The sequence below is a fragment of the Monomorium pharaonis genome, chromosome 2 (genome assembly GCF_013373865.1).
Source record: "Monomorium pharaonis isolate MP-MQ-018 chromosome 2, ASM1337386v2, whole genome shotgun sequence".
Classification (NCBI taxonomy): Eukaryota; Metazoa; Arthropoda; class Insecta; order Hymenoptera; family Formicidae; genus Monomorium; species Monomorium pharaonis.
The window spans coordinates 33,145,825-33,164,404 of record NC_050468.1 but is presented as its reverse complement, the minus strand read 5'-3'; the positions used below and the strand labels follow the sequence as shown (position 1 = coordinate 33,164,404).

At 34.0% G+C, this 18,580-nt stretch overlaps 3 protein-coding genes across 6 annotated transcripts in view; 2 read left to right on the top strand and 1 right to left on the bottom strand.

The window, feature by feature from the left end:
* Nucleotides 1–962: 962 nt before the first annotated feature.
* Nucleotides 963–7,867, top strand: LOC105834789. 4 transcript variants are annotated; one of them, XM_012677513.3, is made up of 12 exons: nucleotides 964–1,156; nucleotides 1,311–2,714; nucleotides 2,830–3,194; nucleotides 3,369–3,701; nucleotides 3,805–4,072; nucleotides 4,193–4,608; nucleotides 4,725–4,961; nucleotides 5,037–5,539; nucleotides 5,790–5,901; nucleotides 5,976–6,572; nucleotides 7,156–7,248; nucleotides 7,338–7,867. In XM_012677513.3, the coding sequence occupies exons 1-10, from the start codon at nucleotides 1,141–1,143 to the stop codon at nucleotides 6,129–6,131; spliced, it is 3,810 nt and encodes a 1,269-aa protein (XP_012532967.1). In that variant the 5' UTR covers nucleotides 964–1,140; the 3' UTR covers nucleotides 6,132–6,572; nucleotides 7,156–7,248; nucleotides 7,338–7,867. The 4 variants fall into 4 exon arrangements, with proteins under 4 accessions (XP_036139029.1, XP_012532967.1, XP_012532966.1 ...); XM_012677512.3 differs by having other exon boundaries at nucleotides 5,790–5,904; XM_036283136.1 differs by lacking the exon at nucleotides 3,805–4,072 and having other exon boundaries at nucleotides 963–1,156; nucleotides 3,369–3,483; nucleotides 5,790–5,904.
* On the bottom strand, nucleotides 7,454–8,142 carry LOC105834790 (cytochrome b-c1 complex subunit 10). Its single transcript, XM_012677515.3, has 2 exons — nucleotides 7,968–8,142; nucleotides 7,454–7,724 (listed from the first exon to the last, which is right to left on the bottom strand). The coding sequence occupies exons 1-2, from the start codon at nucleotides 8,009–8,011 to the stop codon at nucleotides 7,604–7,606; spliced, it is 165 nt and encodes a 54-aa protein (XP_012532969.1). The 5' UTR covers nucleotides 8,012–8,142; the 3' UTR covers nucleotides 7,454–7,603.
* Nucleotides 8,143–9,061: 919 nt separating this feature from the next.
* LOC105834788 (afadin) overlaps nucleotides 9,062–18,580 on the top strand; it is a 53,171-nt gene continuing 43,652 nt past the window's right edge. The window contains exon 1 of the mRNA XM_028194148.2: nucleotides 9,062–9,852. The gene's annotated coding sequence lies outside the window, so the exon portion shown is untranslated. The remainder of the gene's footprint in view (nucleotides 9,853–18,580) is intronic.

Below are 18,580 nucleotides of genomic sequence, written 5' to 3'. Positions count from 1 at the left end.
TCAAGTGGTCTGTTCTTTCTAGCTGCACTGTTGCACCGGTGCAATAAGTTAAAGTAAGACAAGTATATTTTTTCTCATTCTAACTTATTGCACCAGTGCAACAGTGCAGATAGAAAGAACAGACCAAAGTAGTGAATTTAAGCTGATCAACCAATGATTATAAACACATTCACTAGTTATTTAATAGGTTTGTCTACACTTTTACACTTCTACGAAAAATATAAGTTCTTATTGGTTTATATTTTTAACCAGCCAATGAGAACTTATACTTTTCGTAGAAGTGTAAAAGTGTAGGCAACCAGAACAAACCTATTATTTGATACGCGTACTAGGGATGCGCGATACATTCAAAAATATCGATACTTGGTATTGATACGTATTGATTGTTTTTGTATCGATATATCCAATACATCAGTCTTAAAGTATCGATATTTGCCAATATTGATCTGATATTGCTAGACATTAAAAAATAAATAAATATTTTAAAATATATAATTTTATTTAATTAGAACAATTTTATTTTTTACATTTTACAATTTTTATTTTTTACATTAAAAAAAAAACCAGTCTTCTTTTGATAATAAACACAAAAATAAAAATTGTTGTAAGTGTTTATTACTGATCCGATTTCTGTCGTGCGTTATAATTTTTCCAGCTTTTGAAAATAAGCGTTCTGAGGGAACCGATGTGGCGACAATTGACAAGTATCGTTTTGCCAACTTTGATAAAGGTGAATGTAAGTGATTATTGGCTGCTACTAGGTTATTGGCTGCGTTCCGTTTTAACGCATGATGCGCATAAGGCCGGATCTACAATAGGTGTAGTAAGCTTTAAGTCCTAAGGAATTAACCAATTATATTCGTTTATTCTTCTCACATTCAATTATAATTGGTCAGTTTTTTATGGCATAAGGCTTACTACACCTATTGTAGATCCGGGCTTATCATGCACGAAACGAAACACTGAACACATCTATGAACATGCCCTATGCCATAAACAAAAATTTAACCTCAATTCTCTTGCAACCTGGATTATATATATGTTTCTCATTCGATGGTTATATTAGTTTTATATATTTATGTCTAAGTCTAAAACATTTACGTAAAAAATACTGTAAAAGAAATTATAAAAATTGTTACAATGGCATTATCAAGAGGTAAGTGAACGTAGTTCTTACAAGTCTTTGAGACATGTGTCGACATGTGACTGCATAATCTGTAACTTATTTTAACAATAATTAATGCACCTTTTACACACATACATAAATAATTTTTTAATTGTACATTTAATAATATTTACACATTTTATAGAACTATTAAAGCGATTGAACTCGGATGACTATCCTTTGGCGAAGCGATTAAAACTAGCGGAAACTGCGTTTCATACAATGGATTTACCACTTCTTCGAAAAGAGGACTTGCTCCTAGAGTGGCTGTGCAAAACTTATTCCACGAACCAACATACTTGGAAGACTTTGAATAACTGTTTAAAGCATGACTATGTCAATATTAGGGGTGATATAAAACAATGTTTAATTGATATGCTTATTCAAACATTAAAAGATAACATGGAGAACATATATGAGGATGTTCTTGAATGCTGCAATTTAGTTTTTGCTAACAACAGTATGCGGCAATATTTTATGCACAAACCAAAGATTCTAGGCCTATTGATAAAAACTTTGTTAGATGCATTAAAACGTTTCAGCTGTAACAATGTAACACAAGAGGAATTCAATCAATTGTACGAAACAAATAAATTATCATCTGTAGAAAATAATGTTATGATAAACACTATCAAAAGTCTGACGCAGATACATAAACAGCTGATTACTGCAAACGATGAACTGAGATTAATTTTTATGCAGGATATTTTATACCCTATGTGCATTCTGATTGATTACACATGTATCAATAATACAAATCAACTTAGTATAGCAGCGTCCAAGTGCATTCAGCAGTTTTTATTGAGAAAAAGTAGATCCATGCAAAATAAGCAGACTGAAGAAAGCGACCAAGCAATGTTTTCGGATTTGTTTTCCATATTATCTGAACGTGCTAAAACATCAAGTCTTCAATCTAATCTTTTGACCTACCGGTTTATTTTCCATACTTTAATACATGCTTATAAATCGGATGCTGTTTCAATAGATGTGTTGTTCAGAAACCTGATAAATTCTTCTGGAAGATACAAATGGGAGATTTTGGATTCTTTCCTTGCATTACTGAACGACACTGTATTGGATTTCGATAATATTGTAGACGGCATCACATTGACAGAGTATCTTCAGAATTTTATAAACGAGATTTTAACAGAAAATGATGTAACGTGCGTGCATTACAGAGTGCTCATACAACTTTCATATATTAATCCACTTTTGATAGAGAAAAATATCACAGATATCTTAAATAAGATAGTTATGAAGGAACAGACCATTGAGTATACAAACTTGCTAATTGCACTTTTGTACTCCAGTGCAAAATTGAGACGGGAACAAAAATTTATCTCACAGTTATTAATATCGTTGAAGCAGCATGCCACGAAAAAAGAAACGTATAAAGCAGTCATGTCTCCATTTTTCCCAGATAAATTTAAAATTAAATTGACAAAAACTATTAGTAATTTTTCCAGTTCACAAACTATTATGACTTTAAAATCATTAATATATTATTTAAATACAGATTGTGTGGAATTGCTGCAGTCTAATACTTCATGTAAGTATCTTATATTTTATTTTAATGAGTGATTGTTATTTTTTAAATAATAAAACTAAATTGTGAATATGATCAGAAATAAGTTGCTTTAGTTTTTTTTAAATAAAAATTTTAGGTAAAAACATATTAATATTGAAGGCAACAGTAGAATTGCTCATTACATTGTTTGAAAGTATGCAGGTTTTCGAACATACCAGACTATTATCGACTCATGAAAAATTTATCAACGGCCTGAGTGAAACAAGGGACGCATTATCACTGTTGATAGATAAAACGTTATGTTTGAGCCATAACGAGACCATTATTATCATACTGCTAAATGCAGTAAAGTCGTTGAGTGAAATACAAAATATGTTTAAATGTTACGTATTGAAAGATACCGTAACAAAAAATCTACCATTTCCAATTTTAGATGATCCCTGGCAACAATTAATTCAGAGGATTACCAATTTCGGAGAAGACAATTGCAAGAATGTTATGGTATCTTTTTAGAGATATTATTTATTAAAAAAAACTTTTTGTCAATATATATTGTATATTCGGTCGAGGGCGCAAAAGACCTCAACTAATATATGTGTTCGATTATGAAAATAAAATATTTTTTAATACTCTTGCAAGGAACTAATTGCCTATATTTTTATATCAAAATTTCAGAATAAACTTATTTTGCATCGATTAAAGCTAGATGTATCAAATAAACCTATTAAACTTCATGATTTAATAGGTGGCTTTGAGCATTCCTGGAGTATTGTTTTGAAACATGATACAGGTACGCTTTCTTTATTACACGACAAAGACATATCAAAAGTGACGTATTTATTGTTGGCCGACATAATATCGAATGAACAGAACTTTCATGAACAGCTTAACATATTGAATAAAGAATGCCTTCAAGAAAACAGACAATTTGTAATGAGCCTCATAAGCCACATTCTTGTCCAAATTGGGCAAAGTTTTTCATTACCCATTACCGAATACGTTAATGTTGTAAGTAATACCATATAATTTAATACTATCGAGAATTTTTTTTTAATAATTATAAAACAATTCCTTCTTTTATATTCTAATAATTATTCTGATAAAATTTTAGAAGCTGTTGATGGAGAACGGGCACCACGAGAATAAATTATTAGACATCTTAGAAGTTCTAAAAGAACAGATATCTCAAAAACAATGGTTACAAACGACAAATACAATTACTTTAAAAATTGAATTATATTTAGAAATATTTCTTCATTTACCAACAATATATTTCAGTTCTAACATAAGAATGTTAATATTCTTGATTGTATATTTTATTAGTAGAAAATATGAAAAAAATGACAAAGTATCAGCATTATGTAATATGATATTTTCAGGTAATTGAATTTTTTTAACATTTGTATATTTAATTTTAACATTTTAATTACCGTTTATATGTATATGACATATATGTGCAGAATTTCCAATGAAAATATGTAATAAACATTTTGTTCTAGATTTATTAGAAAAAAAAGAAATTGACGTATTCAAGTATATAGAACCAAAAATATTGGTAAACCAATTAGCACAAAATAAAGCATTTTCAAAAGCTTGTGAGCTCTCTCTTCAAAATGTGAAATCATATGAAACTTTAAAAAGTCTCGTGAAAAGTGCTCAATGTAAGGAAGTTATGTGCATTATTTTGGAATGTATGGAGGTTGTGAAACCAAAATTGGATACTGAACAAGAAGCCATTTTCAGAAAGGCAGAAAAAAAGTTAACTAAAGCCATTTTAAAAGTGTTACCTGAGAATATAAACGACACTCTGGACATAAAGTGTTTAATAGCAGTGTTAAAAGTAACTTTAAAAACTGGAAAAGTTACCGACACTTTGAAAATATTAACTGAATTAACTCTCAAAGATTTGTTCACGGTAGGTAATGTATGAAAGGAATTATATTTTTTTTATATATAAGTTTTGCAATTCAGTTATTAAATTTTTATATAAAACATTCGAACAACTCAAAATAAAATAATTTTTTGTTACAGGCAAGAGAAAATTTAAGTAATACAAATAATACAAATAATAGTGAACTGCAACAAGGTGTACAATTATCTATTGTTGTTTTACAACATCGTGAAATGTTTGAAATCCAAGATACGATCATAAAAAATTTATGGTTTATAATATTAAAGCATCCTTACAAGAATTTAATCAAACTTTTATTAGCGTCTACCAAACTAGAAGAATTTTATGAGCTTTCAAAGCTGTTGCACGATCAGATGGTAATATTCTCGCATTAATGCGTTTATATTAATAATATTTGTATATAACTTGTAATTTATTTCTTATTCATGTAGCTTAATAGCTTGTCACAAAAAGATGAAGCAGCTTGGACAAATCTGTTTAACATTTGGAGCAGTATAATAAAAACAAATGTTACACGATTTTATGATATGGATGTTAAACATAATAAATATAATAGAGTGCGTTTAAATGCGATCAACAATCTGTTCGAAACTGTATTGATGTTGGATGTTCCAGATGGATATTGGTCAGAATTGTTGCGTTTATCTCACGATGTAATCTGTGCCAAGTATTTACTTATTCCTGATATTACAGTCGATCTTATTACACTCGTCAGTTTAAAGTCACTTGATAAGGCGAATATATCGTTGTGTGAAGCGGTACTTACTATATGTAACACACTGATAAAGTTCAAAACAAACTTACTAACAGATAGATTACCAAATTTATTGCTATTGTATAGACAAATAGTAAATATTATTGTTCATGCATCGAAAAATGTAGCCGATAAATTCGAGGAGCATCGATTTCGCTGTATCGCGCTCGATATCACAAAGTAAGTTCAATTAAATAAAATATACATGTTGTGTATCAATAGTATTGATGCAATCATGAGTATTTTTTGCTGAAATTTATTGTCATAAAATGACTTGAGGTCTGTTTTTTATTCCTGCACTGCTGCACTGGTGCAATAAGTTAGAATAAGACAAATATATTTTTTCTCATTCTAACTTATTGCACTAGTGCAGCAGTGCAGGAATAAAAAACAAATCTTTGATAAGGAAGTGATAGACATTTTCTCTTAGATTTACAGGCAGACTGATAAAATTGAAGAAAGATATGATTCGAATAAGTCCCTATGTAATCGCCGATTTATTGCAATTGATTGCAGAAGGCACTATACCATCTTACATTAAGGTGGTAGTATCTTTATTTTTAATCATTCTCTCATTAAATTGTTTTTAATTTAACATTTATCATTTTTGTTGCAGATGGCTTTAGAAGAATCTCTGTGCCAATTAATTAGCATCTGTGATCAGCATGGGCTCGCCTTTTTATCTCGTACGTTACCAGCGTCATTGCAGGAAATCTTCAAAATGCAATTAAATACTTTCAAAAAGTTTTATAAATATGTTGGTAAAATTTAAGGATTTCTTTCTTGATTGAATCTAACTTACCAGATCACCTAATAATTGTAATGTAATTTTATAGATAGTTAAAAATTGTCATTAATAAAATTGTATTTTAATAAAATTTATATAATTTAGGAACAAATTATTTATTGTTTGTTATTTACATAGCTGATTTATAAAGCAATCCAAAATCTTTGTGATAAGGTACAAATGAAATAATTTATATGGCTCTGAAGTTTGGTGTTTACATACCTGGTATATGTACATATACGTATATGTCCACATCCAACGTCTGCGATCATAAGATTTAACATGAGAATCAGAGTACCACGAGGGTTAACCAAGGATCAGATTTTTATCGTAGTAGCTTTAGGACTGGGAACTGGTATTTATAGTTGGAACGGTCTGTTGAAGGATCATATGAAAGAACGCGAAAAAGAATTGATGTTAAATGAGGTAATCAAGTAAATCTTTTTAAAATTAGTCTGCCCATAACCTATACACCGGTTATATTAAACAATATATATTTTATTTTTATACATAACGTTTAATTATCTTTATTGTATATAATAATGATAATCAATATTATCAATATTTCGCAAAGTTTAATATCGCATGACTTTTATGATCCATATCCCTTTTAAAAATTTCCTTGCACTCTATCAACATGTAGGATTAAAAACTAGTATTTCGTTTCTTTTCTTGTTATTTTTTTCTTAGTTAAAAAAAAATTAATTAAGAGGAAACATGACATGTGGTGCAAAACCAAGTTTAGTTGTCTATATAGTAACGAACGATAAAACAGATCAAATCTGAACTTAACAAACAAATGATAATATTAATAATAGCGACACTTCGTAATAAAAAATTGAAATTAATATATTAAAAAAGTAAAGGTATTGTAAGGTTTCTTATTATTTACTTAGTTTTGAAAAAAGGAGTTTTCAAAATAAATAGGTTTGATTGGATAAGTAGACTTTGTTCAAGCAACTTTCTTCTCATTTAAAATATAACATATGTTGTAACGAACATCTTATAGTCTGTTAACAAAAAGCAAGAATCTGCTGGCTAATCAAGGCTTCCGTTGGGGATTCATAGGATTTAGCATCGCTGTTAGTATAATAGGTTTCAAGTAAGCACCTTTTGTTCTATTTTTATAAAATACTTATTGAACACCAAAGTAAAATGGATGTCAGATCATTTATCTTAATTTTTTTGCAGGTTTGGCATACAACCATGGTTCAAAATGCAGAAAGCCCACAGGGCAGAGCAACATGCAAACTTCGTTTACGAGCAACGCATGAAAAGAGCCTCCGAACAGCAGAGCAAAGACTAAGTTTTGATGAATGCATGTCATCACCAGTTTGACATACGTTTATTAATAACTTATTATTTAATTAAACAGAAAAAACATAAATATAGTATGGTATAACGTAGTCTCTATCATTTCAATAAGACTATTACATAATCTTGAGGAATCCTATAGCTTATTCTTGTTCTTGAAACTTGCTACCATAGAATGGAATATATCGCACTACTGCTTTCCAGTCTGTAAAATACAGTAATGATAACGATCCAGCAGCCCCATAAGCCATTGCAGTTGGAATCCTGGAAAACAAGAGAGAATCACTATAACCTTGATAGAACATCTGATATGTGATGCATTATTGAAGTACTTGGAATACAAATGTCTTGGTTTTTTGTGATAGGAAAGAAATTTTATAAAAATAAAAATCTTGTTATCATATTTATTTTAAGTGCTGTCATTTGTTAATACAAGTGATCAGATTTACTCGCAATCAGTTGAGACTGTGTCGAAGCCTAAATGCACCAAAAAAGTGAAGGACTTACCACTTCGTTGCTAATTCAGCGTGTTTTCGAGTTAGTATTCTCATTTCTTTTTCAATTTCTCAAAAGTTCGATAGTAATGAATTATACTTTTAAGCAAGAAAAATGATATAGAAGAATAAAAAACACAGAGTGGCAAGTCGCTGTACAAGAATAATTCTAGTTCTCGAATACGTTGCGAGGTGCTGTCGTCACTAAGGGCCATCCATAGACCTTGTATTAATGGCGGGGCCTTGGTGCATCGCGACGCGCGCAGGGAGAATCAACAGAGAGATGGATATATTCTTTTTTCGTGTGGGAACGGGCTCGTTTCTTGAATTCATTCGCAAGAAAACGTATGCGCAAATACCCGCTCTAAAGGCCCTCACACATGAAATGACAACCATAACGTAAGGTTTTGACGCGTCGGATTGGGCGACCATAACCGTAACCTGCCGTAACCGGCTAATTCAAGTACGTGATTGGTCGAAACCTTACTGTTATGGTTATGTCAATTCATGTGTGAGGGTCTTTACAGAAAAGTTGCAAGTTTATTGGTTAAAAGCCATACGATACCAATAAATTTTCAACTTTTTTGTAAGAATAGAATTTGCGAATACGTTTCTCTTGCAAATGAAAGTAAGAAATATGAAATAAGGTTTGCCCATTTCGTTTACTACCAGTTTTTAATTGATCAATTGTTACTCTTACTCCTTACTCCGATACTCCTGCTGACATTGTAGACCTTGCATAAGAAATTGAGCAATACGATTGGTTAATTCGGTCGGTTACGACCAATTTGAACAATATGATTGGTCGAAATTTTACGATTACGATTGTGAACATGTACATACGTGCAAGGCCTTAAGATTATTTGCTGGGATGGAAATACTCTGTTTTGATTGGTGAGACTCGATTATGAATATATGAAATCGGCTATAAAATTCTTGGTTCTAATTAATCAATCAAATACGAATACTTCGAAGCATTTGTAGCGTCAAGTGGGACGCACCTGTAGATGTAATATGGATCCCAACGAACGATTTCTTGACACGGTCGATAAGCAATTGAGGCTATAATTAACTATATATAGTTCCACATTCATGTTAGCGCTGATCCTTACATCAAATGAAATATCGATATCGCTTTCAGGAAGAGCTTTCTCTGAATCGTAACGACGTAGTAGCCGCGTCATCGTCGCGCGCTCTTCGTCGCGTTTGTATTCGTCGGGTGCATCGTGCGTTTGCGCTTGCGCGCAATTACTATCACTCCGTCCGTACATACGTTATTCCAGTATATTCCAGTGGCGTAGCGCTCGCGCGCGCGTGTGCGAGAGAACGTACATAATACATCGGACGGAGTGTGATCAACGGGTGAGCTTCGCGGTCCCCCGTGACAGTCTCTCGACCGCGGCAGACGTCACTTTGGTGGTGCGCATCGCGACCCCGCGCGACGACACGATTTTTTTCCCCCCGCCAGTGCCGCGAGACGACGCGTGCGGCGAGGACGAGGATTCGGGAGGTTTTCTCATCTCTCTCTTTCTCTCAACGGGCTTCCTCCTCGCTCGCGTTCACTCCGGTCGCGTCCGTCTGTTTGCCTCGTTCGCGTCGCGTACACACGAACGCTCCTCGTTCCTTGCCTTCGCGCGGGTGGCATCGGATGTGCCTGGATATGCACGCCGAGCGTGCATTCGGCGCGGTGGATCGGCGATCGGCGGCGGCACGACGCGGACGAGCAGACAGGGGAGAAGAAGCGGAGGCTCTCGGCACGTCGTGGTGATACCGAGGTGGTACCGAGTGGTGCCAGCGCACGACGATCATCGCCGGTACAGTGGTGTGGCAGCGGCAATAGTGGAATACTTTTGGAGGCGGCGCCTTGGATAAAGCGGGCCTCGTCTCGGATCCGACAGGTAAATAATGGGTATTTACGTGCCCGTGGCACGACGCGCCCGCGTCCTCGCTTTGTGTTGTCCGACGCGACGCACGGGTGACACGGCGGCGGCGTCGACGTATCGCGCGACGGCCCGCGGACGACCTGTTGATATCGCGCCGCGCCTCGATCGCGAGCGGCGATATCGCGCCCGACCGTTACTCCTCCGACCGTCCACCTAGATTTTTCCACTGGCAGGTGATTCGCTTGGCATTACGAGATAAACCGGGTCGCGTGTCGCTGAAAATTTTCGGGATCGCCTCGCGCTCCCGTATCATCTCACGATGTAACCAAGGTGACACACATGCTTCGTTTATCCGGAAATAGCTGCCTTGTTCGTTTTCTATGCAAACGATTTTTACCCTCCAACTAAAAATATTCTTAGTTACGCAGATATTATCGTTCTGTTTATTATTTGGGAGCAACCGTGTACATCGATTTACTCGGGGTTCTGAAAAAGATTCTGAAGGAGATAAATAGGATTCTCCGAGCAGCGGTCATGTGACTTTCTAGGGTGGAATGTGAATAAGAAAACTACCAGTGTAGCAATCATTTCATAACTTGAAATTCTTAAACAAAATTCAATGGTCAATAAAAAAAAAAAAAAAAAAACTTAGAAATCTACGATGATCGCCGAGAACGAACTATTTAAATTCGAGAAATTAAGATGCCGATGTGAAGATCCGGAGAGGACGTCGCGAGCGGGAAGGGAATTGGAGCGATTGATCAAACACATGGACGTCCATAACAACGCGCCACCGTAAACATATATATTGTATAGTCAGCGGGAGAAATGGAGAGGACGTGTGTTGACCTCTCCCCGTCGCCGACGACAACGAAGTTTCGTTATATCACGCGAGGGGGAAATGAAATAGCAACGTAATTGCACCGAATGCACTTTAAACCCCTCGCTCCCACGCGAGTGGCAGTAGTGCGAGACAGTAGTGCACATACGCGAATTTTTTTTAAACGTCCCTCGCGTATAGCGCCGGCCGCCGCGATTATTAAACGCCTTTCACTCGCGGTTCGCCTTACGCGGGAGCCTTCGGCATGTGCGTACGTCTGTTCACACGTATCGCCCGTTTGCTACAAACAACGACGTAGCGCAAAAATTTAGCATTTTTTTTTTAGTTATATTAGTTATCGCAGAAAAAGTACGGAGTTTCGGAATTTTTATTACTGTGATGGAGCGAAAATTAACTTTCTGTTCAATTCAAAGGGAAACATTTTGAGAAGAGAAAATTTTGCGAGAGCGTCAAGGATTTTCTTTTTATAAGAGCAGATGAAAATTCGGCATATTGAATGAAGAGCCAGTGATACCTTAATTCCTTTATGATCAAATATTACACGTTTAAAAATGATACATTTTTTATGATTTTAATGATTTTGTTATGAAACATTCGAGCTCATTTCTCAGAGTACCTTGTGTTCTTAATTATGTCGTTGTTACAGCGATAATAAGCGATATACATATTGCTAATTATACTAGATTTTCGAATCTCAACGAAGAATTTATAACTTGAGTGATATGAAGTGAATACCTTCTAGCGAAACTTACAAAGCGATACCTGCTTGCCTTCGTCTTGCACGTGAAGAATGTGTCTTCCGAGATATTATATCGGGACTTGTGTGTTTACGCACCAGCCTCGAGATAAGCGCGAAGACACTTTTACGTTTCAAGTGTCGGGTGAGAATTCGCAGAAATCAAAGTGTCGTATGACTTATATGTGTGTGTGTGTGTGTGTGTAAATTTTTGTTGATGTTTTACATGAATTTTTTATCAACGATATTTGCCCGCTGAAATAATATTTAATTTGGTTTCTTTTTTAATTAATTTATTTTCCATTTTTTTATTTTGTGGCTTACTTTTAAGGTACATATAATCGTATAGCAAAAAATAGCTACAATTTAACGAATATATGCTCTTTTTATATAATTAAAATCATACAGAGAGATTGCGCAGGACTTTATCATTCGTTAATAGATGGAATAAAGAATGTGCAACTTATGTATACTTGGAATTTCTGTTGGTTTTTTCGGGGAATTTGTAAATTTTCTAATTGCAATGCAAAACTTTTGGTAGTGACAATATCTCAACTCGATGATGAATCCAACGTGACATTTATAAAAGTAAAAAAATTATTTGTACAGAGAGTGTTCAGAGAATAATAAAATAAAAATAAAAATAGAATAATCACAAATATAATTACAGAACATTTTCAATTATGTTATTGATAAATTTAATTATTATATATATATTTGTGCACAAATAACAATAATCTATATTTTAACAAATATTTATGTAAATTACAAAGATTATAAAATTATAAATGAAGCGCAAAAAACGTTTTAGCTCTACTTTTAGCCATCTTTAATGCTTAAAAAGAGCTCGGGACTTCATTCCTGATAACATTATTATTAATATTTAATTTGAAATTAGTTTGGGAAGGACCGTCTTAGAAAGAATTCTCCGTAAACTAAAAGAAAAGTATATGGTATTCGTGACTATAATTACTATGATAAAATAATTATGGACGCCATTTTTATAGTTATTACTGCTCTAAGTATTGGTGACCTTGAATTTGTAGTTTGACCAACTTAAAAAATTTTTGCTATAAAAATTATGATGATTCGAAGTATTAAAAAATATAATAAAATATCACAATATGGTAAAATAACATAAAATTTATGTGTAATAAACGTAATTGTAATTATAATGAATGTAATACTTTTTTAACATTTATTTACTGTGCGTTTACATATTAGTAATAATAACTACTTATTAGTACTAATATGTAATAATTACATATTAGTACTAAGAACTATAATTTATACAGTTAAACAACAAATGAGTAATTTACACCCAAAATTACCATAAATGATAGTCATAAATGATTATAAATCATATAAACAATTGCAACCATTCTTCTTTTTCACTGTAACAGATATGCCAAAACACAAAATATTAAGTTTGCCGTATTGGCGTATATTAAGAGCCAATTGCTTATTTCGCGTTTACTCCATTTTCACTCGATATCGATAGTCTTCATCAAAAGTCGTTTCACGCAGGCATATGAAAATACGTTGGATTCGTCACACCGATGTCGCGGATTTAAGGCACTTGTGGGTATTCGACGTAATGACGGTACAGCGGAACGCAGTGCAACGCGACATGTACCCTTCGCGACCTTCGTGCTCCTGTGGCTTCCTCGGCAGTGCCGTAGGAAACGATCTGTGAGAACCGGAATCGGCGCGAGAACACGCGCCGCGTGTACTACGCGTCGCGAAACACGCGCGCACGCACGCGCGCGCGCGCGCGCGCGCACACACACACACACACACACACACACACACACACACACACACACACACATTGCGCGCGCGAGAATCGAGATACGCGTACGAGCGGTCGGCACCTCTCTACTGGCGAAAACGGCAATAATGTTTATAGAAAGTATGAATGGGTAGAAAGTATCCAACGGCGTTTTAAATCCGATGGTCGGCCGCGAACGCGAAAGCGCGACGGTGAATTAAAAAAAAAATCCCGCCGCTCGCGTTCTCGCGTTGTCGGAGCGGCCGACTGATAAAATCTGTCGACTATGCACGGTGTTCCGTGCGCTACGTCATCGATGTAACCGTTTCATCAACGGCGCGATCTTTCATTGTCGGGACATATGACAGAGAGCCGCCACGCAATCCTCTTCAGTCTTTGTCAAACGAACTCAAATGTATAATCGTAGCGACAAAGCCGCATAAGCCTCCGATTAAAGCAGATTAAAGCTCGATTCTCATGAAAAATAAACTCACATATGCTTTTAAATCTTTAAAGCCATTCTACAATAGCGTAACGAAAACGTAGTGATAAGTTGTAAAATATTGTAGGCGCAGTTACGTTTATTTCTATCAACGTAGATTAACTTTAATCTCGGTTTCTCTTATTCTCAGAAAAAGAGAGCTAAGCCAAGATTAAGGCTGATCCGCGTTGACTGCAACAAACATTTTATAATCCAGGATATATACTACTGGAAAAACCCCGGAAAACCTAGCGTTTTTAGACAATTTTTTTTATCCTTGAAAATCATGGAATTTTATTGACATTCAAGGATATTTTTTGAAATTTTACTCTCCAATTCTATTCTTTTCTTTCTGATAAAATCATTTCTTCTATCGTTTTTTTTTGTTTTTTTTTTTTGATAATACAAAATGTTGACAATTGATTGACATTAAAAATGGCATACACATCCACGTAGATTCATATACATCTGTGATTCGCGAGTTTCTATTAAAAAATCCGTGACGGTAAAAGACATTGTTCTAAATCAGCGTTGTGCATGTGTGTAATCACGTTTCGTGTACTCTCAATGAATTACATTATTACGAATAAATCGTTACATGCTATTTATATTATTTTTTTTAGTACTTTCTTTAATATTCAATATTCAATATTCAAAACTCGAGTGATTTTTCTTTGTATGACTAACAAGTAACATTAAAGATATAAAATAGATGTTTAAATCTGTATTAAAAAAAATCTTTAATCTTAAATTTGAAGTTTGGAATAAAATTTCTGAAAAATCGGAAATGTTTTTTACAAAATTTATACACTCCGCAATCACTTATGATTACGTTTGCACCACTACTGCAGAATGCCTACAGTTCAAACGTTTAGTGGATTATTAAATGGATTTGAGAAGAGAAACAATCGAGTGGGAATGGAAGAAAGACAATGGAAAAGTTCCGGGTCACTTTACCTACCTACGCGCAACGTAGAAAATGCGAAATGTTTATACTATTACACAGGGTGCGCCAGGCATCGTTTGTGCTATGGAGAATCGGTCAAAGAATCTGTCCGGTGAGAGAAAGCGCGTCGCGTGGCGAGCGTGGCACCCTGTATAATTTGCCGTTTTAATTCACAGAACACGACGGACGTGTGTTTCGTGACGGGGACATTCGCGGGTTAACGAAGAGGAGGTGGGACAACGAGGGGTAGAGGGGGGTGGGGCATGCGTGCCTCTCTTGCCGCAAGAATGTGTGCATTACGGAATGTAACACTGAGGGGCAGTATACCTAGATACTTACGCGGACGCAACAGGAAACGGCCGCTTAAGTACAATAAACAAGTACATTAGTACATATGTATACATCGTCTGCGTCGATGTATATTAACGCGACAGCGTAACAGTGTGGCACAATTAAACGCGATAATCGCCACTGCGCCGGAGGACCCGGCATCTCGCCGAATGTCACTTTCGAGAAGCAGAATCGATCGCGATCTGACGAATACGAGCGGTCCTTGCGTAAAAATTGTCATACATCTCATCGAAGAATATCTTTTTGAATCTCATTGTTAATATTTGTTAAATCCACATTAGACTACACACTGGAGATTGAGGATTGCTAGTTGAAAATTAGAATTCGGTCAGCCAGATAATATTAATTTTAATGCATTTCATTCCAATCGGTTGAATTTTAATCTTCAATATTCAATACTTTATACGGTTTTATTTCCGACGGAAATTCTGCTAATCTATTTGATAAATGCTAAGTGCATTACTTTCCGCTTTCTGATCACCGCTCGATATAAATTTATCGTAAATAAAATCATATACACATGTATACACACGGCAAGCATTAGGTGCGAAAGCATAAAACTGAAGATATGCTAATGCGAGCGAGAGATATTATTGTGCCGTGCGATATAACATGTAATATGCCAGACGCACAATGGCGATTTCGCAATGAATAATTCTGGAACGATCAAGTGACAGCAATTGTCAACGCAGCACTCAAGGCTAGAAAGATCCGAATAAAATTCTTCGAGAATTATTTTGTATTTACGTAAAATATATTACTATCTGTTATATTTTTTAATTCTTTATCAGATAATAATGATTGTCGGGAGCAGACAAATTATCTACAAAGTTTATTCGCAATTGTTTTTCGTCAGTTGTTACAAATGTATGTATCCAAGAAAACTGACGTGTAAATCGTTTTTAATCAAAAATTTTTAATTTTTTAAAATTTATTCTCGAACTTTCTTTCTGATCGTCAGATTTTTTTATTGAGGACATTTTAGCTTATAATATTAGCCAATATGTCAGTAAAAATGAAAAAAAATTGAAGCTTTTTTTTTAAAACTTTATTTTCTAATTAACGATAAAATTTGTATGTACATACAAATACATACAATGTATATACATAAAAAATTTGTATGTGCATACCTAATTTTATCCTTGAAACTAGCTGCAAAAAAAAAACAAAAAATTTTGCAAAAAATAATATCTTATACAGTGAAAACAATTATATTTTATTGTAGTTTTAAGTATATAACATTTGAATAAGTGGATCGAAATAAACTTTGCACAAATATTTATTAATATACCTATGCAAGAAATTTGATTTAATTTTTTATGCTTTGTTATGAAATTTACAAGTAAGTGCTACAAAATGTGATTTTACATAAGAATCAAGAATAAACAAAAAAATAAATAAAATAAATTACTTTCAAATCAATGACAGATTTATGCTTAAATTTTACATAGATACTTAAAATAATTATATAATAATAGAACAATGATAAAATTTATAATCCTTTAGTGATATTTTGAGATGTGACACAACATCCTTAATTTGTCTTCTTCTTTGATAACCATGAAGGGGACGAATCTTATAAAGATCTTGTAATTTTTTTAACAACATTGCAAAATCGTTGTTGAAAGTAAATATTCTTCGAATCTTTTTTCGCTCTGAAAATACGACAGCTGAATATATTTCAGGCAAGCTGAGGAAGTGGTTAATCCGAATCATCCTGCACTTCGCGATTCGGTTCGCCATTATTATACTATCCGATTGCGAATCGGAGATCGAAACGAGCGCGATGACATTCGCGGCGATCCGCGTTATTATATCATTATACCAACGAGCACATATGCTCACCCTTTCGAATGCTCCTGCAAGGCAGGTATTATATTCCCATTGACTGTTCCTCGCGTCCTACCGGTTTTTCGAAGGATAAAATCAGGTATTACTCGTCCAAGACGGGCCTGTTCATCGATCGAATGAATGCACCGCTGGATGTAACTCAAACTTTACGCAAAATATAATAACTTTTTTTTGCAAAATAACTCTGCAATAAACAGAAGCTAACAGTTTTATATATCTTTACGGAAAAAGCGGTTTTGTTGAAATATATAAAAAATTTGAATATGTAGGTACAGATATAAAATAATTCTGTTGGATTATCTAACTATTATGTAAGTCGTTCAAGTATGATGGGCAGTGCAGAAAGTTTTGACATTTTAATACAACCAATTTGAGCGTTTTACATAATTGTTTTGTAGGTCAAACAAAATTATGTTCAGAATGTATCTAAGTTAATTTTTTTAATATTTCAGTAAAATCATTCTTTCTGTGTTTAGATATATTCGACGAAATCGCTTCTATTAACGACATAATTGTTCACCGTCTATAATATCAATAAACGAGTTAAAAACATCTTTTTTGCATCGGTTTACATTACGATTAGATTACGGTCGCACCCTGCGAGCCACTTATTGCTTCTCGTTCAACGGTGAATTATTCGTATAATGCTACTATATTTGAGTATTGTTACTTGAATGGGAATTAGGGTGGATATTTCGGGTCAACGATTCACGCGACCTCCTCCGTTCTTTATTTCTAGTTCGACTAAATCTCTCATGCGAATATTTTCTCGATGTCACGTTACGAGTTTTCCGGTGCGCCGCCGGCTAAGCACGACGAGCAGCATAACGAGCATGATACGCACGACAATTACACGCACCACCGAATCCGATTGTGTCGGCAGAGCGCTTGATATCTGACAGCGGTTTCCAAATCTTTTTTCCGAGTGTCGCGGGATTAGAAGGCGCAGTAGTCGAGATTTAAGCGCGTGAGGAATTTAGAGAAATCGTCAAATCTCTCCACTTGGACGGACCATAAAGCTTTCGCTGGTGAAGATAATGCTGATTTAAGTAAAGTAATTCCCAAATGAAATTTAATATGAAGAAGTAAATAACGGAAAACAAATTCTACCAAAGATTGATTGCAAGGGATATTTATGATACATTGATATTGAATTATCAATTTGATATTAAATTGGTATTCTTTGATTATAGGAAATGTGGAACGTTTTTCTTATCAAATATAAAAGAATTCTTTTTTTCTTTTGCCAAGTATAAAAAATTCAATGACTTATATGTACTTTATCTCTAATAAATATTTGTATGGTTATTTAAACAAGAAATTGTATACATAAATGTAATAAGTAATTAAATACTCTTAGTTTTTTAAAGAAGAATTTGTATGACAAAATTGTCGAATTATATACACAGAAAAATTTATTCTCATGCTGAGAAAAGCAATTTCGTTTTTTTAGTTTTTTTTTTTTGTTTAAGCTACGGTTATCTTCGCAAGAATCCTTGATGAATAGTCTTAAAATTTATTTGAAACAAGTAAGATTTACTTAAAATAAACTTCTGTGTACACACAGAAAAATATACACTTGAATTAAATAAGTACCATTTATTTTAAATAGTTTATAATGTTATATATCCGCCAATCTATAAATAAGTTCATGATAAGTAAGTAATAAATTTATTTAAAATATATTCTAAATTCTAGTAATTTAATATTTCAATTAAGAATATTAAGTTGAAATAAAAATTTGATTATTACTTTTGACTTTTCTT